The sequence below is a fragment of the Castor canadensis genome, chromosome 14, assembly GCF_047511655.1.
Source record: "Castor canadensis chromosome 14, mCasCan1.hap1v2, whole genome shotgun sequence".
NCBI classification, from domain to species: domain Eukaryota; kingdom Metazoa; phylum Chordata; class Mammalia; order Rodentia; family Castoridae; genus Castor; species Castor canadensis.
In genome coordinates this window covers 49,393,563-49,413,134 of record NC_133399.1, presented here as the reverse complement: position 1 = coordinate 49,413,134, position 19,572 = coordinate 49,393,563, and the positions used below count along the sequence as shown (strand labels likewise).

Genomic DNA, 19,572 nt, shown 5'->3' with positions numbered 1-19,572 from the left:
ACACGGAGGGGTAGGGGTTTTGGAGGAGAGGTAAGGGGTCCTCTTCTCCCGCACACAGGTAAGAACGACATGCGCCCCTGATTGGTGACCTGGTCGCAGTCGTCTGGCCAGGAACTGCACCTACACTGGGTCCTCACTCGCTTCGCAGCCAGGCTACGTCTCAGACTCACACTCACACTTCCGCCCCGCTCCCTTAACCTGAGAGACACGGTTTCACCCGGGATAGGGCTACTCGGGTGTCTCTGGGAGACTCCCCTTCTGCCTCCCAAAGGCAAGCCTATCATTTGAACCCAGGTTCTTACCAGTATGACCGACGGAGCTCCCAACTGGTTCCCGAGACTTTTTCAGGTTCCTTTTGCAACCGAGACTCGCTCCCCCGCGCGCCTGGAGAAGTGACTCCCTCTGTTGGATCAACAGGTCCACGAGCCGGGGATGCCGAGTCCCGGCGACAAGGAGGTGAAAGGCACCGTCTCCGAATCCCTGACTGAGTACCGAGAACAGCTGCGAGATGTTTAGCAGGGAAACGGGACACCAAAGCTTTTCGGGAAGCAATGTTTACTGGCACGTCGACAGAAACCCAGCGGATTCACATCCAAAGGCTGAATCCCCAGAACAAAGGAGCCTTACCTTATATACTCAGAGGTGAAAAATAAAGTTTAACCCCATGTATATGATTACTTGTAATCTTAGCGGCTATCTTCACATTGTCAGTGCTACGTGATCATTTTAAGCGATTCAGGGCACAGCACACCGCACAAGTTACAAACCTTCTTTATTTAAAGTATACTTACTAAGATGACTTTACACTTAGGTGATGTTTCTGCCAGGTTGTAGTTGGCAAAACTTCTTTGAGAGCCCCATCAAAGCTCATTTTCTATACTCATGCTTACTTTGACTATCTCTGATTACGTCTGAAATTCACAGATGTTGACCAACATGACAGCTAAAGAGTGGCTTCCGCCGTGGAGACTTTTGGGAAACTCTATGCAAATAAATCGGGCTGCGCACGGCTCCGCCCCCCTTGGCGCAGTGGCCCTCAGCCACCCGCGTTGGGCGGGGGGGGGGGGGTGGGACCTCCGCGGGCGGCCGCAGGTATCCCAGGGTGCCCCGCGGGCCTAGGGCCGTCTGGCCTGGTGCGCTCGCAGGCATTGCAGGCCCGGCGGACGCAGGAGAAGGCGAAGGCAGCGGAAGCGGCCGTGGGCAGTGGCGAGGGAGGCGGCGGCCGGAACACATCTCGGACAACTGCCGGCCGCCAGAGCGAAGCGGGGCGGCATGTCGGAGCACGCGGCGCCCGCGGCCCCGGGGCCCGGGCCCAACGGCGGCGGTGGCGGCGGCGGACCGGCCCCCGCGCGAGGCCCGCGCACCCCCAACCTGAACCCCAACCCCCTCATCAACGTGCGCGACCGACTTTTCCACGCGCTCTTCTTCAAGATGGCTGTCACCTACTCGCGGCTCTTCCCGCCTGCCTTCCGCCGCCTCTTCGAGTTCTTCGTACTGCTCAAGGTGACCGCCCCTGGCCCCCAACCCCTGACACTTGACTCCAGTGGCACGCGGGCTCCCCCCCTGCATTGGAGGCTTAGATCCGGTCCGATCCGTTAGGGACCCTGGTGCCTGCGACCTCTGATCCTAGGCGCCTGGACACAGTGCTGTCTTGGTGCCTCCTCCCGGGAAGACCCAAGTGTCATCCCGTTGGAGTCCCTGGTCCTGTCCTGCCCTCCTCCTTCCTGGGGCCCCACCTCCCCGGCTTGGAGCCTCGCCCTTACCTCCCAGGGCCCTCCTCTCGCCCTTTGACCCCTGACTCGGCAGCCTGGGATCTTCAGCCCCTGGACCCCCTAAACACCTTACCCGTGCCTGAGCTTGTTCAGAACTAGTCTATCCCAGGTCTCCCCTGGGGATCGCCCCCTGCACAAGGATGTCGCCCCCCACATGGTCTCTTCCTCTTGGTGGGGGTCTTCCCCTCCTGGCTGAGCCTCATAGGGCCTTGATAGGGATAGGACTTGGTCGGGTTAGCATCAGTGTCACTGGTGGACTGAGGGTCTGATGGAACCTCTGTGCTGCCTACCCTGGCCTTGTCCACTTCTGGAGCTCCTTGGTGGCCTCTGGGCCTCAACTCAGGAAGAACTAGTGCCAAGCCTGGGTTCCTCCAGGAAGAAGTTTTGCTTGAGGTCAGCTGGGCCACCTGGATTGTAGGTTTGTAATCTGTCTAAGGAAATGGAGAAGTGGCAGGGGCCCTCTGATGTCACAGAGTGAGATCTTTCTTCCTTGTGTGGCAGAAGAAGCTGATGCTGCTGGACTGGACAGGTGAGACTGTGAGTCGGATCCCAGCCTGAACAGTTGGGCACAAGCTGGCTGCTCTTTGGGGTTTGGTGGAAGGAGTCAAAGCCCCGCCATCAGGGCAGGTCCTAGCCCTACCAAAGCTGCCAGGGAAGTTCCCCTGGACCTCTAGTCCCTGGTCTGCAGATGGACCAAATGTCCAGGCATGAGGAGCCGGCCTCCCCCGCTGGTGTTGGGTCCTTTCTCCTTCTTCCCTTTCCTCCCTCCCTGCAGCTCTAAGAACTGCTTCATGTGGGGGGAGGGAGGTCCTGAATCTAGGATCCTTTATCAGACTCCATGGTCTCCTTATATGGCTTGAGCCTGTGGACAGAGGCTCATCCGTAGGGTGGGTTTTCCTTGGACACCCAGGAAGACTGGAGTGGTTGGGATCCCAGAAGGAGTCACCATGCAGGTAGTGCGTGGGGAGGCCTGCTTTGGGATACCTACCATGGTCACTGCAGGTACCCGACCTCACCTCCCTGAAGGTGTGTACCAGTGGTCTTGCTCTGGTTCCATTACTTTCTGATATGGAAGGGGCTGGATGCTTGGGCCGTTCCTGTAGGCCTGGCTCCATCTCCAGGCATCTGGGTCTTGGCCACTGTTACAGGTCACCCTGCACTGCCATGTGGGAGCCTCAGAAATCGGGTGCTTCAGGGATGCTGTCAGTGTCCCTGAGTCCCTCAGCTGGGGTGTCAGGCCATTGGATCACTGGTGGAGGTAGGGATCTGTTTGTCAGGAAGTGTAGTTTTGGACCCTGCACATTTTATTTATTTGGGAAGTCTGACCAGAATAGCCACTTTCTGAGTCTGCTCTGGATTCTGGGAAGCTCCACTCTTCTACTTCCGCCTTTCTGTCCCAGAAGTAAAGGCCACCTGCCTGCTGTTCCCTGGAGCCCATGCCTAAGCTTGGGTCATTTTAGGAGACTGTGTGCCCTGTTGGCTTCTGGAGAAAGGTGGCAGCCTGCTGGCCTCATTGGTGTCACGGCTTCGATGCTAGGAAGGCAAAGACTAGTAGACATGAAATGTCAGCTTCTGGCCTAGGCAGCCTGTGGAGGAAGGTGTGGCCCCATGGAACACCCAGAGATGGACCTGCAGGCTTGGACTCTCGTCCATGGGGAGACCTACCTTGGGGGCAGGGCACTGGGATGCTCTGAGCCCTGGCTGGGAGTGTTGGGTTATTCCTGGACATGGTGGCTAGTGCAGCTTCTGCAGCCTAGCATCTAACAGTGCTCACTGCCAGCCTCCTGTAGGGCTCTGGATTGCAGCATTGAGGGTCAGACCTGAAAGAAGGGAGTGCCAGTGCTGGGGCTGAGTGGGCAGGGCAAAGGACTCAGGTGAGTGGGCTACCAAGGTGAAGAGCAGGGCATCCAGGCAGTAGGCCTGGTGGACCTTTGGTATTCTGGCTGAGAGCTTGAGGGCAGCAGCAGGGAATAGGGGTTGATCTGGATTACTCAGGGCATGTGGAGTGACTGAGGCAAGCTCGGCAGGGAGCAGCCTAGGCCAGGAGGACCCAGAGATAAGTCTGGCTGCATGTACCCACTTGTTGCTCTGCGGTGAGGAAGCAGAGGCCTAGATGGGAGTGGATCTTGTGTGGGACAGAGACTCCTGGCCCTGCTAGTCAGTGGAGAACTGCTGGGGGCCTGGCCAACATAGGGACTTGGGTGTGGGGATGTGTGCCCACTGCAAGGGCTGCTGGAGAGGACACCACTGAAATCTGTGTCATAATGTTTGGGTCCTAGAGGCCACTTGGTATCTCTGCAGATGCCAACCCCATTCTTGTGTCATGTTCCTGTGGGATGTGGATATGGCAGACTATGCATCTATCTGCCTTCCCCCAGACTGAGGTCCTCCCAAGGCTGCCAGTCTACTCGTGGTCAAGGTCAGCTGGAAGTCTCAGTCTATAACCTGTGACTGGTCCTGCCTACCCTTCTGGTTGAGTGACCTCAGCAGGCTTGTGAGCCGTGTGTCTTGGTTTCCTCATTTGTGATCTAGGATGGTGGGAAGAGTATGTCTGTCCCTAGGAAGTGCTGGGCAGCCCCTAGCTTGGGACATACTCTGGTAGCTCTCTTTATAATGTGCCAGTATGTCATCCAGTGCAGTCCTTTGCTGGTGTGCTGACCTGTAGCTCTTAACTGAGGAGTCCATGGTAGGCCTTACTTCAGGTTCAGGTGTTGCTGGATTCAGGACTTTAGTGAGCAGTATGCTCAGATCCAGGGTATCTATTCTCTGGGTTTGTGTCCCCATCAGGTCCCAGGCAACAAAGTTGGCCAGGAGGGTTATAGGTGCTTTGCTGACCCAGCCCTGTCCTCAGTCTGCAGATGGCTTCAGAGGGGAGGTCTGGCTACCAGTAGACATGGATGGAATGCTTGTGGCTCTGTGGCCACAGTCAGTGCACCCTCTCAGGCCCTCCCTGAGTTCATTGGATGGCCCCTTGTCAGCAGGTGGGGAGGAGCTTTGTGCTCTTACGTCTCCATGGTCCTGGTCCTTCTAGCTGTGGTTTTGGGTCAGTCAGCTCTTCCCTGGAGTCTGGAAACTTGGGAGTGTGTGGAGTGTGGGAGACTATGCTGACCCCACTACTGAAACATTTGGCAGAACCAAATGGGGCTCCCTGGCACCCCACTGGGGCAGCAGGCACTGTGTGCCATGGAGGGGGGCAGCAGATGGATGTTGTACTCACAGGCTTTGCAGATGGCTCGGAAAGTTGGTGTCATGTACACAACATCCGTGCTGGGAGGTGGCATGGCAAACAGAGCCAGGAGACAAGCAGGGCTTCCTGGCAAAGGGGCTGCCCTAGATGGCCCAAAGGAGGGGCCCACATTTAACCTCACACTCTGCTGCTGCTGTGGACACCGGGGCCAGGTTGTCCTCTGGTGGGGTATCTTGTACATTGCAGGGCACTGAGCAGTATCTCTGGCTTCCACCCATTTCATGCCAGGAGCTCCCCAGTTGTAAACACCACAAATATCCCACACATCCACCCAGGGTCCTCTGGCAACAGAGCCTCCTTTAGGTGAGACTCCTGGGTCAAGGGACTACCTCCATGGTCACCTGCTCCCCTGAAGTCCTAGGATGCTATCCACAGTGATGCTCACATACTGACTGAGGCAGGGAGAGGGCAGCCCCAGAAATTGGGAGCCCCAGGTCACAGTGTCTGTCCCTCAGGACTATGTCCTAGATCTCTGGTGGAAGAGGAATCAGACTTATTTTTATTATTATTTATAATTTTTTAATTTTTATTATAATTATTTATAACTTATTTATTAGTTATTTTTTCCCAAATAACTAATGTGTGGCTTCTTAATGTTGGTACTTGGGACATTGAGGGCTAGATTGTTCTCTGGGGTGTGTTCTGGGCGCTGCAGGCTGCTGAGCTATGTTCCTGACCCCCACATACTCCATGCCAGTTATAACAGCCCCATACACTGTCCAGCATCCACTGGGGTCAGAAATACCCAATGAGAGTGGCTGTGGTGCCATTTTACAGGCAGAACAACCTAGGCATCTGGCCCCTGTCCACAAGGGCCAACTGTGTCTTCGGCAGGCCAGACCCAGGATTGGTTGGGTGCAGAGGCTTCCTAGCAAGGGAGGGTGGCTATTCTTAGCTGATGAGATCAGAGGCCATGAAGACACAGCTGAACTTCAGCAGGAACCAGCCGTAAGGCCCTGGGGACTATGTGGGCCTCACATGGATGGTGGGCCCAGTAGGTGGTCTAGGGGCCACAGCCTCTGGGCTGGGCTTTGTGGGAGGGGAGCAGCTGGGGAGCAGCTGGTTGGTGGTGCTAGTGGGCTCTGCATGGAGGCCTGAACCCAGCCCTGTGTCTCTCCTTGGGAGTCTTAACCACATGGACAGGGCTGTGACCTTCAAACCTTGTCCCATTCAGCTCACCCCAGGAGGTATGGCCAGTCACAGGTGTCTTTCAAGCCCAAGGCCCATCAGCCTTTCTTGGGCTGGGTGCCAGGTCAGGACCTGGGACAGTGATGCCTGTCAATCCTCAGTCACTTGAGCTGCTTGGGGGTTTGGCCAGGTGCTGGCAGCCTAGGAGGGGTGCAACTGCCTGCTAGGGTTCTCCTTCCCTTCCCCTTCCCTTTCCCTTACCCTGCACCAAGCAGGTGCAGGTCTGTGCTGCTCAGTTGCTAACTGCTGTTATCCCCCTGCCCCCCAGGCCCTGTTTGTTCTGTTCGTGCTGGCCTACATCCACATTGTCTTCTCCCGCTCGCCCATTAATTGCCTGGAGCATGTACGCGACAAGTGGCCGCGCGAGGGCATCCTGCGAGTGGAGGTACGGCACAATTCGAGCCGTGCACCCGTCTTCCTGCAGTTCTGTGATGGTGGCCGCCAGAGCTTTGCTGGTCTGGCCATGGAGCCCAGTGGCCTGGAGCTGGAGGATGAGGAGGAGGAACTCACCATGGAGATGTTTGGGAACAGCTCTGTTAAGGTGAGCTGCACCTGGCAGGTGTGGGGCTGAACACCTATTGAAGGACAGGTCCGCCTGCACAGGTGCTGTGTCTTGGTACATTTCTGGGGGGCTCCTGGATGCCAGGTAGAGAGATGGACCTGGTTCTGGGTCACTGAGGGCAGAAGTAATGGAAGAGGAGTTGAAGGCTCAGCTCAGAGCTCTGGGCCCAGCCTAGGTGGCAAAGTCGCCAGGGGATGGGAGAGGAGCGTTTGTCACTCACACGGGCACTGGCAGGGGTAGATAGCCATCTCCGCCCCTGTGATGAGAAATCCTCATGCTTTAGCAGTTGGAGACTTGGAGTCCAAATGGCCCTGATCTGCTGACCCCAAGCCCTGAGACCTCTGTAGCATTCAGCTCTGCATGTCCTGCCCTGTCCTGTCCCCATCACCAGGATTCAGACCCTCTCCTGGAAATGGCTGCATGTGGGCTGGGCTTGGTATTGGGGTGGGGGTCCAGGAAGTCAGCCTGGTCCTGGTCTGTGATGGGACAGTGGCCCCAGCCCTGGAGATGGTAGACATCCCCTCACCTGGTCAGTGGGAGAAAGAGACAAGGGACTGCCTTCCCTAGATCAGGCCCTTGTAACCCAGCTGGCCTTGCTGACTCTTTGGTCCCTGTTGCCCACAGTTTGAGCTGGACATTGAACCCAAGGTATTCAAGCCGCCAAGTGGTACTGAGGCCTTGAATGACAGTCAGGAGTTCCCTTTCCCTGAGACACCAGCCAAAGGTACGCCCAGGTCTGCAGGCAGGTGTGGGTGCTTCAGCACTGTGCCAGCCAGGTGGTGGGTGGTGGGTATGAGCTAGGCTGACCAGCGCTGTCCCACAGTGTGGCCACAGGATGAGTACATCGTGGAGTACTCACTGGAGTATGGCTTCCTGCGTCTGTCACAGGCCACACGCCAGCGCTTGAGCATCCCCGTCATGGTTGTCACCCTGGGTAAGCCAGACCCCAAGTCACAGGGTGTCCAGCTGCTGCGGGTGGGACTGGGGCCAAAGGACCTGTCCAACTGCAAGACATTTCCCAGGGCATCTCCCTCCCATGCCTCCTGGGGGCTTCTGCTCAGCCCTGACCCTACCCACACACAGATCCCACGCGAGACCAGTGCTTCGGAGACCGCTTCAGCCGCCTGCTGCTGGATGAGTTCCTGGGTTATGATGACATCCTCATGTCTAGCGTGAAGGGCCTGGCTGAGAATGAGGAGAACAAAGGTGTGGCTCACCCCTATGGGTGGGGGGGAAGTGGGGTCTGGGTTACCTGCGCTCATTGCCTTCCCCACAGGCTTCCTGAGGAATGTGGTGTCCGGCGAGCACTACCGCTTTGTCAGCATGTGGATGGCACGCACATCCTACCTTGCTGCCTTTGTCATCATGGTTATCTTCGTGAGTGTGGGGGAGGGGTGGGGCCTTGGGAAGTTGTGGGGGAAGCGGTGCCTCTGGTCAGGGCTTTAGGCTGCAAGATCCCTGCAATTCCTGATCCTGTGGCCTCACTTGCAGACGCTCAGTGTGTCCATGCTGCTCCGCTACTCCCACCACCAGATCTTCGTCTTCATCGGTGAGTCCCGGCCGGCCACGGGGGGCGGGGCGGGCTCGCCCCCAGGCCCTCACGAGTGGCCCCCGCGCCCTGTGCCCGCAGTGGACCTGCTGCAGATGCTGGAGATGAACATGGCCATCGCCTTCCCCGCAGCACCCCTGCTGACCGTCATCTTAGCCCTCGTTGGTGAGGACCCTGCCCCCCACCAGCCTTCCCCACCCCATGCCCTCACACCCCCCCCCCCGCCCCGCCCACTCCCAACCCAGTGCCACCTGTCCCCACAGGGATGGAGGCCATCATGTCTGAGTTTTTCAATGACACTACCACGGCCTTCTACATTATCCTCATAGTGTGGCTGGCTGACCAGTATGATGCCATTTGCTGCCACACCAACACCAGCAAGCGGCACTGGCTGCGGTGAGCTGGGCGGGGCTGATAGGGAGTCCCTGGGTCACAGGCAGTCTGGGGTCTGGGGCCAGCGCAGGGTGTGCAGGAGGGCCGGGATCCTGGAAGCAGGCTGGGGTCCTGGGGTTTACAAGGATGACCACCCCTGCTCACAGCCCTGCCCCACAGGTTCTTCTACTTGTACCACTTTGCTTTCTACGCCTACCACTACCGCTTCAACGGGCAGTACAGCAGCCTGGCCCTAGTCACCTCCTGGCTCTTCATCCAGGTGAGGCCTAGGTGGGAAGGAAGGGCTGTGACTGACCAGGTTGGCAGTGGTAGAGACTGAGGTCCACAAGCTAGGTCCCAGAGCTGATCAGAAAGCCCTTTGCAGAGGACCAGGCCCACTGCTGGGCAGTGCATGTCCAGTCCTCTGCCTCACTATCCTTTGGTTGGGCTGTTCCCAGCACATCTTGCCCTCCCACTGAATCTGCTCCAGCAGGTCAGAGTGAGCAGAGGGCATGTCCTTTACTGAGTTCCAGTGTGGCCTGCACCAGACCAGTACTGGGGCTCTGGTCTGTTGGTGGGTGGGGCCTACTGACCTGATCTCACCCTCTCCCACCCGCAGCATTCCATGATCTACTTTTTCCATCACTATGAGCTGCCTGCCATCCTGCAGCAGATCCGCATCCAGGAGATGCTACTGCAGAGCCCGCCACTGGGCCCCGGGACCCCCACAGCACTGCCAGATGACCTGAACAACAACTCGGGCACCCCAGCTGCCACTCCTGACCCTGCCGGCCAGCCTCTTGCCCTGGGCCCTGGCTCCACTGGAGCCAGTGGGGGGCCTGGGCCTGGGGCCACAGCACCCACCTCCCTAGGGGCTGTAGCTGCTTCAGTGGCGGCTGCGGCAGGGGGTGACCTGGGCTGGATGGCAGAGACGGCTGCCATTATCACAGACGCCTCATTCCTATCTGGCTTGAGTGCCTCACTCCTGGAGCGACGGCCTGCTGGGTCCCTGAGTTCCAGTGGGGGCCTCCCCCACACCTCCCAGGACAGTGTCCCCCAGAGTGACTCCTTGGCTGGGCCTGACACAGCCACCCCTGTGGCCACAGGAGGTGGGCCCAGCCTTGCATCCATGGCCCCAACGGATGAACCCTCTCAGGTTGGGTCCTGAGAAGCCCTGGCAGCTGAGCCACCTGTCCCTGGCTTCCCTGCTGGTGGGTGGAGTGCCAGCACTCACTCCCTTCCTCTGGACCACCCAGCTGGCGAATGGTGTGGGTTTCATTAGGTTTGCAGAAGGCGGGTCTCTCTCCCCTGGTGTGGGGCCCACTGAGGCTTGACCTGCTAGTCAGCTGTGTTTGTGGTGGTCTGCAAGGGGGATGGGGCTCCACGGAAGGTTGAAAGGGGCTTGGTGGGAGATCTAGAGCATACCGGCCTGTGGGCAGCACAGGTCACCCATAGGGCAGGTCTGAGCCAGGTGATCAGATGGTGGAGTGGGTGGGGTGGGGCCAGGCACACCTTCGTGCTGTCAGGCCCTACCTGGTGCTCCCTGCACAGTGCCTTCTCCACAGCCTCCCTTCTCCGTGAGTGCACCGGGCTTGGGGTCCCGGGGAGGGCAGAGCTGCACCTCGAGCATAGAGACACAGGTGCCAAGGTCAGAGGCCAGGGTGCAGCCCTACTCAGGGTGGGACTGGGCCATGTGGCCAAACCAATCACTCGGTGAGGAATACGGAGGAGTGCTCATTCCATTCTATTTAATTGCAGTGTAAAAATTGTATATAGAATAAACTGTCAGTGGACAGGACCCAATCTGCCTGCATGTGCATGTAAAGTGGAAGCCCGTTCTGCTGCCTCTGTGTGGGGCAGGTGCAGGGTTCATCACCTCGTGTCATTTGGGCTGCCTCCTGCCTGGAACAAGCGCAGTGGCCAATGGCAGATGCCATCCCCGAGCTGGGCTCGGAGCTCACCACGCCTCAATAGGGCTTGGCGGAGCCGCTCCCGCACAGCCTCGATGTGCTGCTCCAGCTCTTCCAGCTCACCTGCGTGTGAGGCAGCCCCAGGATTTGTGGCCAGTGGGCGCCCGTTGGGGCACAGCCAGACAGGACCCTCAGGCACCCTAGGCTTCATTTCTGCATCGACATCTGCATCCTTGTCCTGGTCAGCAGCCACAGCTGGCTCTAGTAGGAAGTGCACTTGGCGCTCCTTGCCTATGGCCGGGGGTACCCGTTTCCAACGCCCTGGGTCCTCAGAGTCCACCGGAATATCCTGCTGCTGTTCCTCAGTGCCACTGAGGATAGGGGATAGGGCTGAGCAGTGTTCTCCAGATAGCTGTACCCTCCTATGTCTGGGGCCTTGTGGAGACGGCATGCTACAGGCCTGGAATCAGGCTGGGGACTCTGGGAAGGACACCTCCCTCATCCAGCCTGTGCTGGGCAGGGCAGGCCACTCCTTACCTGGGCTCAGGCTCCAACCTCTCCTGCTGCCCTTCTGGTGGCCCCATGTTAAGGGCTCGGTGGATTTTCTAAGACCCAAACAGGACCCATTGATGGTGGGGTCAGCAGCCAGAGGCCTCCTGGCCCAGTGGCCCACAGCCCTGCCTCACCTGGCTGGTATGCAACCAGTACTGCAGTTTGTTCCCCCGGCGGATGCATGGCAGCACCAAGTGATAGAAGACATGCTCACCCAGCGAGCTGAGCAGGGCACTGCCCAGGCCCAGGCACAACAGCACAAACAGCCCCGAGAAGTGATAGATGCCCATCTGGAGGGTCTGCAGTGGGACACAGGTGGGATTTCCACATGCTCATGTGATGCAGGTCTTTGGAGAGTCCCAGGCTGGACCCCATGGGAGCCTAGGGCTGTGGAGCCAGGGTAAGAGGCAAGGGCTCTGTGCCTGGAAGTGAGATTTCATGGAGGGGGTTGTGGGGCTGGGGTTTTGTAGAAAGAGTAGGATGTCTGACACTAGGCAAGGCTCAGGGGCCCAATACCTAACCCCACCCTGTGCTTGGGGCCTTTCCCCACCTCTGTAACTGCAAAGACTCGCTTCCCGCAAGGCACCATCTTGTACCACTTGTCATGGAGCAGGTCAATGAAGCCTGAGGATTTGTAGCGACTGATGAACTCAGACAAGTTGGAGGTAAGTGGTGAGTTCTGGGGCAGTCCGATGCCATAGCCTGAGGAAACCTGGGCATGTAAGAACCAGCCCTAGGGAAATGGTATGCTGCACTTGCTCCTCTGGGGATTTGGGATCTCATGAACCCCGTGGCTCCCCACTGCCCCACCTAGCCTCTCTCACCCTCGATGGCGAAGGGCTTTCCCACAGTCAACAGCTTACAGTCAGCATCGATGGAGACTTCATAGTCCAGGAGCGACTTGTCCATGATGAAGGCATTGAGCTTGGGAGGGTCACTCCTGCAGGGCAGGGTGGAGTCAGTGGGGTGGGGTCAGCAGGATGCCCCCCCACCTCTCCAGCACTCTGTCTCACGTGAGCATAGCAACGCCGTCAGGCGTGGTGGGTGCACTGTGGCGCTTCATGTGCGCGTGCATCTCAGGGAAGCTCGCCTTGATGTAGGCCTCTGCGCTGCTCTCCCACACGGTCCCGAAGCGGAATCCCTGGGATGGGTGGTGCAGCTGTGCAGAGCAAGGCAGTGGTCAGACCCGCTGGGCTGCTAGAGCATCCTCCAGGAATCTTGGCTTGGCCACCTGGTGGCACTACAAGGTGCTGAGCAGTGCCTCTGGCCCAACCCACTGCTTACCAAGACCTCCTCCTCCCCAGTCATGAGAACCATAAATACCCTCACACTGTCCTGGGGCAGCACCACTCAGACTGAGACACTCTTTCAAAGCCCTGCACATTCATCTCCATGTAGACCTCACCCTGAATTCACCTCCTAAAATTGGCTCTCTGGGGATCCCAAGGGAGCCCAAATGCACATCGCTCTTGTCTTCTCCTTGCACCTGCCCCTGGGGAGTCCCACCCAATTCAGAGCAGCTCTGACCTCTCTCTCCCTGCACCTCATCCATTTGCACTGCGTGTTCCACCTTCAGAACACACAGAACAGCCCACTGCAGGCTCTCACCCTTCCTCCCACCCTCCCACCACCTTCCCATTACCCTCCCACCATCATCTCCATCATCCTTCCATTCCCTCATCATCCACATCCTCCCAGCATCTGACCCTAGACCTGCCCATTCTCCCCAGTCCTGGCTTCCTGGTGCTGTGCATGATTGTCCTCAGCAGAGTCCTCAATGCTGCTGCAGGGTCTTATGATATGAGTAATTCTGCTGCTAAAGTTACACCAGCCAACACCTGACACCCCCCAGCACCACCCAAAACCCAAACCTGCATTGGATTGAGCCTCTGTGGCAGCATCACCAGATAGAGCTTTCCGACGATAGCTAGGCTCTCCTTGCCATCCATGCACAACCACTAGGATCCTACCCCTAGGTGGCCACATGTGACTTGTGCACTGGATAAGCAGTTCCCTGTCACCCACTCACTGGGACATGGGTGAGGACAGAGGGTCAGCACGACATAACTAGCCAGATCACAGGTAGGAGATGCTATTGGATGAAAAATCTGATTTCTTCATCAAACACATTAAAGGGAGACAATAAAGATTCTACCACAACATTGTGATGTCCCAGAAAACAGATTCAAACAAACGGTGGGGCTGGTGGAGTGGCTCAAGTGATAAGAGTGCTCCCCTAGCACATGGATGCCAATGCCAGATAGGCCAAAAATCCAAGCTGAAACAACAAAAAAGCCCCATGTGTCTGTAGGGTGGGGAGGAGGTAGGGGAATGGGGCCCTGGTTGTGTGAAGGTCCCTGAAACAGTCACAGATGAAACTGCACAAGTGTGAGACTTGTCTCCAAATAGTACTATTGTGGTGGTGCCTGTATGAAGCCAGGTGAGCAAAGAGCTGTGCAATCCATTGCTCCTAACTTTTTTAAGCATTTATAAATTGTTATAAAAAGAGAATGTGTAGATCACGGTGCACCCCGACTCTGCTCACAGCCCTCCATGGCTCCCACCTCTTTCAGGGTCAAAACCCAAATCCTTCCTACAGTCCATATGTCCTAAATGACCTACTCCCCCCTCTCTCTCCATCTCCCTCTCCATGTTACTACCTCTCTCCAGCTACACAGGTCTCCTCACTGCTCTTCCAACATGTCAGGCTTGGTTCTGTCCCAGGGCCTTTGTGCATGCTGTACCCTCTACCTGGACACCCTCCTCCAGGTACCTACATGACTATTGGTTATTTTCTTAAGGGAAGGAGCTCAGGGAGACTTCTTTGAAGGGTGATAAGTGAGGGATTTTTTTTTTCCTCTGTCATCATTCTTTGCCTATTTTGACCCTGCTGAATCCACAGGGCCTGGCACATGTGGGGCACTGAGTATGTCTTTGAGGGCTGGGGGTGCCCATCAGTGGTAGAACACTTGCCTAGCATGCACAAGATCTATGTTCCATCTTCAGCACCTAAGATGAATAAAATGTACTTTTCTGGGGATAGGAATGGGCACCCTTCTCATGCAGAGCCCTTCACTTGCCACTTCCTGTCCTTGCCTAGCTCTGAGACACTTCTTGGCCACCCACCTTAGGGTCGTGGATACCCGACAGCTCCTCAAAGGTCTTGTCTCCAACCATGACAGCGGCCAGCTTAGCGGTGTAGCTGGACAGCACCAGCAGGCAGAAAATGGCCCAGAGGTTCATGAGGAAGCGCCCGGTGGGGCACTTTGGGGTCTTGCTGGAGACAGTGCGTCCAAAAAGGATGGCGTAGCACAGGTTGAGGGCTGAGGAGTAGGAGAACACTGTGTCCCTGTTGCGGCCGCGTGGTGTCAGGCCATAGGGGCTGCGCCACTCGTACAGAGTGAGGAACAGGGCTGTAAGGTGGAGGGCCATGAAGACACCCACCCACATGGACCAGTGCAGTGGCCACATGAAGGCGCCAATGGGAGAGGCCGTGTCCCGTGTGCGCACCATGATGCCCAGGCTGGTGGAGAAGAAGGGGCTGGTGAAGTCCACTACCTGCGAGCGGGCCGAGTTGATGCTGAAGCTGGTGACGGCCATGTGGGCGGTGCCAGCCAGCAGGTCACCCACCAGGCCAGTCCAGCGGCCATCCCGCAGGGCACCATACTTGCCATCACCCACAATGTACAGCTCAAAGTGGAAGGGTGCGTCCTCAGCTAGCCTCTCCAACAGGTCGATGCAGTAGCCGTAGCAACACTTGCGCAGGGCACGGGGCACTGAGCCATTGGCCAGTGCAGCAAACAGCATGTCCAGTGCAGCAGAGTCATTGGTGCCAGGGTCCAGGCACAGCTGCCCTGCTGGGCACTGCCCGTCCTCATCTGGCTCACGTGTGAACACAAATGGGTGCTCCACCAGTGTCACCACACGAAGTTTTGGCCAGGCCTGGGTGCCCTGTGGAGCTGGGGGCTGGGCAGCTGCAGCCCCTGGCTCCAAGTCCAGCTGCCCATCCTGCCAGCTGCCCACCGTAGTCCAGGCTGGGGCACCCAGTGGGTCCTGGCGCAGGCTCCACACTTTGAAATGCCGGGATATATGTACTTGGGAGGAGCTTGTCACCCACACGGGCCCTGTGTGGCCCTGAAAGGATGTGTTGGCCAGGAACCTAGGGATGGGGAGGTGTCAGGAGGGGCATGCAAGACTGTCTGAAGCCTGTCACCTCCCCAGCACCCACCTAGGTCTCACTGGACCTCCTGGCTCATACAATGGGCTCACTCTCCCCCAACTGGTCCAGATCCCTTTCCAGCAGGGACACCTGCATCCCAGATGCTTGGCCTGAAGCTGAGAATTGACCACATGGATGCCAACTCCAGATAGGCAGCCTGCTTCTGGACTGCCGTTTGGCCTGGGAGCTGCTGGAGGGAGCAGGCAGCCTCAACATCCACAGACCTTGAACTTGACCACCTTCCCCCCACCACTCCAGAAGCATTGCCCAGCTCTGCTCCCAAGGGGGGAGATGCTATTCAGCCAGCAAAGCCTTGCCACTTTTGACACCTGGAGGAAACAAGCTAAAGCAAGGAGTGGATGGACCTGCAGCAGCCAGGGTGGTGTCATGGACACTGGACACTGTTCTTTCTCAGCTGTGACATCTGCCTCCAGCCACTCTGCCACACCTCAAGGCTGGTCCCTGCTTCATCTGGAGATGCCCCAGGGCATACAGAGCCTCCTTCCCACCTCTCCCTCATAAATCTGTCTACTCTCATCCATGACAAGGATGAAACCTATCTTCTCCACTCAGCACACTGCAAATGCCCAATAATGTCCCCCCCCAACATCCTTTTCTTTTTTTTAATAAGGCCTGGCTATGTAGCCTAAACTGACTTGGAACACACCATCCTCCTGAGTGTTGGGATCACAAGTGTGCACCACGGTGCCTGCCTAATGTCACATTAGTGACCCGTAGGTAGAGAAGGCTGATGGGCCAGGCTACTTGGGGGCCCCGGCACCCTTCCCTAAGCAGGTCCCCACTCACCGTGCCAAGAAGCGCCCAGAGGACTCTAGTCCCGCTGGCTGAAGCTCATCACAGTTGACTGAGGCAGGGAGCAGGGCGCGCTCTGGTTGTACTTGTGCTGCACTGCTCAGTGCCCGGGCCATGAGCTCCACAGCATCATGGATAACGGCCTCCAGCGAGGGTCGGGCCACCTCACCCAGTGCCAGCAGCCCAGGAGGGAGGCCAGTTGTGGGGAGTGCCTCAGCAGGCAGTGGCGTGCCCAGCAGCCAGCGGGGCCCAGGTGGCACTGCCTCCAGCACCTGGTGGGCACGGGTGGCATCACAGCCAAGGAGGACAACTGCTGGAACAGGTGCTTCCTCTCCCGTCAGTGCTCCCAGTGGGGCCAGGCGAGCCAGCAGCCCTCTATCATCCCCAGTGTCCGGCCGGCTCAGGTCCAGCACGAACTTTGGGGCCCGGCCTGCCCGACTGGTCCAGAGAGCCACCAGGCTGCCAGGGTCCCGGATGCGGCAGTGTACCAGGCCAACATCCTCCCAGGCATGTGCCTGCAGCAGGGCCACCAAGATGTCCAATAGTGTCTCCAAAGGGCTAGCCCAGTCCAGCTGCAGGTGGAATGGAGTCTGGGAAGGGGTGGTTATGGTTAGGACTGGTGACCTCCATGTGCCATGATACCCTCCCCACCCCATCATAGCTGTAATAAGTAGAGGTCACCTCAAAAGCTAGGACCTCACCCTGCTTCCTCCTTGCCCACCCCTGCTCTAAACCCTTCTATACTGTCAGCACAAAGTCAGCCTCCTTAGCCTGACATTCGCAGCTTACCTTCCTGGCTCTGACCACCCTGACAGTACCCCACTTGCAGATTTTTGGATGCACTATTCCCCAGCCAGAATATCTTTCACCCTCTATGCCAGACTCCTGCAGTCTTTAAAGCTCAGCTGTGCAGGCTTCTCCATGCTCTAGGCAGAATCCTGGCTCCCTTTCTGAACTCCCTAAGCCTTGGATCACTCCCTCCATCCCAGTCCTGACTTCATCCCATCCCCACCTCCCTGAGAGTCACTCAGAGTCTGAGGGCTATGGTTCTGGACTGCAGCCCTCGTGTTCAGAGCCAATCAGAGCGCTTCCCCCAAAGACCCCTCCTCACACATTATTGCTCCACCATTTGCCAGGCCAACCATGGGCTGGGGACTTGGTGCCGTGTGTGTGTGTGTGTGTGTGTGTGTGTGTCCTGTGAATGTGGGAACTTGCTGTTAGCATGTGGGGTATGAGACAACCCCACCAGACACCTAAGGTGGGCAGTGTGTTGTTGCCTGGGTGGGAACAGGTGCTGAGTGTTAGGGGATGGACCAGGACCCAGCTCCATCCCAGGTCAGTCCCAGACAGGCCAAATCTAAGGTACAGTTCCCAGAGGCTGCAGCAGAGGGCGCGACAGGCCTTGGTTTGGGTCCTGCACCTCCTACCAGACTTAGTAGCATAGGGGACTGGGCCCTGCAGGGTCAATGGCCCTCCTGTAGGACCAGGGTCTCCCTGGAGGAACCTCAAGTTGGGTTTGAAAGGAGGGAGGCTGTGGGAGCTTGGAGCATGTCCCTACCTGTGTCCCCAGATCTACGCCCCCACCAACAAGGCCCCAGTCCTGAGGGGACCCTCACTGCAGGCCCTGGGAGGGGGTCTTTGTCTGAGGTGCAGTGGATCCTGTTGGAGTCCCTGGAGCCCTGCCAGCTGCCCTGCTCTTCTTATCCCTTTTGCTCCCTGAATCTGGACGGGGGTGGGGATTAAGAAGAGACTAAATCCAAGGACCCACAGGGTGGAAAATAAACAGGTGGGAACCTGGGGACCCAAGGGTACCTGGAGGTTGTGGGGAGGAGGGGTGGATCGCCCTTGAGGGTCCCTGGGAGGGAAGGAGAGGATCCTGGGAGGAGGGAGGTCTTGACCTGCACACCCCAAAACTGTCCATCATGGGCGAAGAGGAGACCCGCCTGCCCTCCCAGCCAAGGGTGGAACCAAGGAGGAGAGGGGGTGGGCCCAGGGGGCAGGGGTCTCCCTGCGTCACCAAGCCCCGAAGGGGTCTGCACAGGAGTTCTGCACCCTCAGGGGGGCAGGTCCTGTGGGTGCCGGCGTTCAGGATCCGGAGGCGTCCAGAGGAGCTCCAGTGCCGGCGCCTTGGGGATCCAGTCTTCAGGTCTGGTCTTCAACTAGGGTCTTCCGCGTTTGGGTCACCATCCCCGCTCCCCAGGGACATTTGGCGTCCAGGGATTCGGGTTTCGCGCCCCGCCCCCGCTCCAGGCAGCCCGCGACCTCCCCTCTGGGACCCCTGTCCCAAGACAGCCCAGCCTGGCGGCCTCCGCGCGTACCGGGACGCCAAGGGGCGCGCGCGCCTTCCGTCGCAGCACGCTGAGCACCGGGGTCTCGGTGGCGGCCGCCAGGAACTGCAGCTGCAGCAGCTCGGGCCGCGCCTCGGGAAAGGCTAGCAAGGCCGCCACGCCCGGCGCCGCCAGCGCCTGGCACAGGCCGCGAGCCAGCGAGGCGGGGTCCCGGACGGGGGGCGCAGCGGCCACCAGCTCCAGGCTCAGGTTGTGCGGCAGTCGCGGCTCCAGGGCGGCCTGGGCTAGGGCGGCGTGGACGCGGGCGCGGGCTGCGGGCGTGCGGGGCAGGAGGGCGCCCAGGCGCACGGAGCCCCCCAGACGAGCCAGGTCTCCGCAAGGCTGCGGGTGGCCGCGGGCTGGCCCGGGCCCCAGCGCCAGCGCCAGGCCTAGCAATACTGCCCGCACAAACTCCATCATCGCAAAGTTGCTGCCGGTGTTACCGCGCGGGAGGGTACAGCCAGTTCGACGCGCTCCCGCTCTTCTGGGCAGTGCACCCCGCCTTGCCTCGCCCCACCGCCTGAGAGTCCCCAGCGCCAGCAGCCACTTGGGAGGCGCTGGACCACTGCCAAGGTCTGCGGCTGGCCACTGGGAACGGGGCAGGGCTGAGCACAGCACCCTGCTCCCAGCCTGTGGGACATGTCCCCATCCTACAGATCTGTAGATGAGGAGGCCGCTGGAGGGCTCAGGCAGAAATTTGGGACCTTAAAATTGGCCTTCTTTCCAGAATCCTGGTCCTCCCCGGCCTTCCAGCCTGGGAAATGTTTCCCATTGCTCAGACAGGGAAACTGAGGCCCAAATTTAGATTTGTTCCTGCTTCCAGAGAGCAGTGTCTATCCAGACCAACTTATGACAGTGTTTTAACATTATGTGCAGCCTGTGGAAACTGAGGCAGATATATCTGATAGAAATCTATAGGGTAGATCTGCCTTCTAACCCTGAGCAGGCAACTTGGACCACAGAACTCCTATTCACCCTTTAAAACTCAGTGCCAAATGTCCTGCTCTGAAAAACATTTTCTGCTTAATACCCAGAAAATGCAGAACCTTCTCCTGCAACAC

At 58.3% G+C, this 19,572-nt stretch overlaps 2 protein-coding genes across 4 annotated transcripts; one reads left to right on the top strand and one right to left on the bottom strand.

Moving 5' to 3' along the window:
- The first annotated feature begins 1,097 nt into the window (after positions 1 to 1,097).
- Tmem259 (transmembrane protein 259) lies at positions 1,098 to 10,488 on the top strand. 3 transcript variants are annotated; one of them, XM_074054491.1, is made up of 11 exons: positions 1,099 to 1,503; positions 6,476 to 6,748; positions 7,394 to 7,493; positions 7,593 to 7,703; positions 7,853 to 7,975; positions 8,046 to 8,146; positions 8,261 to 8,318; positions 8,400 to 8,483; positions 8,564 to 8,714; positions 8,871 to 8,970; positions 9,310 to 10,488. In XM_074054491.1, the coding sequence occupies exons 1-11, from the start codon at positions 1,273 to 1,275 to the stop codon at positions 9,856 to 9,858; spliced, it is 1,881 nt and encodes a 626-aa protein (XP_073910592.1). In that variant the 5' UTR covers positions 1,099 to 1,272; the 3' UTR covers positions 9,859 to 10,488. The 3 variants fall into 3 exon arrangements, with proteins under 3 accessions (XP_020030689.1, XP_073910592.1, XP_020030690.1); XM_020175101.2 differs by having other exon boundaries at positions 1,100 to 1,503; positions 8,582 to 8,714; XM_020175100.2 differs by having other exon boundaries at positions 1,098 to 1,503; positions 8,261 to 8,483; positions 8,582 to 8,714.
- A 74-nt stretch (positions 10,489 to 10,562) lies between these two features.
- On the bottom strand, positions 10,563 to 19,215 carry Grin3b (glutamate ionotropic receptor NMDA type subunit 3B). The gene is made up of 9 exons (XM_020175098.2): positions 18,503 to 19,215; positions 16,179 to 16,774; positions 14,279 to 15,311; positions 12,166 to 12,311; positions 11,977 to 12,092; positions 11,703 to 11,854; positions 11,287 to 11,451; positions 11,138 to 11,205; positions 10,563 to 10,971 (listed from the first exon to the last, which is right to left on the bottom strand). Exons 1-9 carry the CDS (start codon positions 18,929 to 18,931, stop codon positions 10,563 to 10,565), a joined length of 3,114 nt encoding a protein of 1,037 aa, XP_020030687.2. The 5' UTR covers positions 18,932 to 19,215.
- Positions 19,216 to 19,572: the final 357 nt, after the last annotated feature.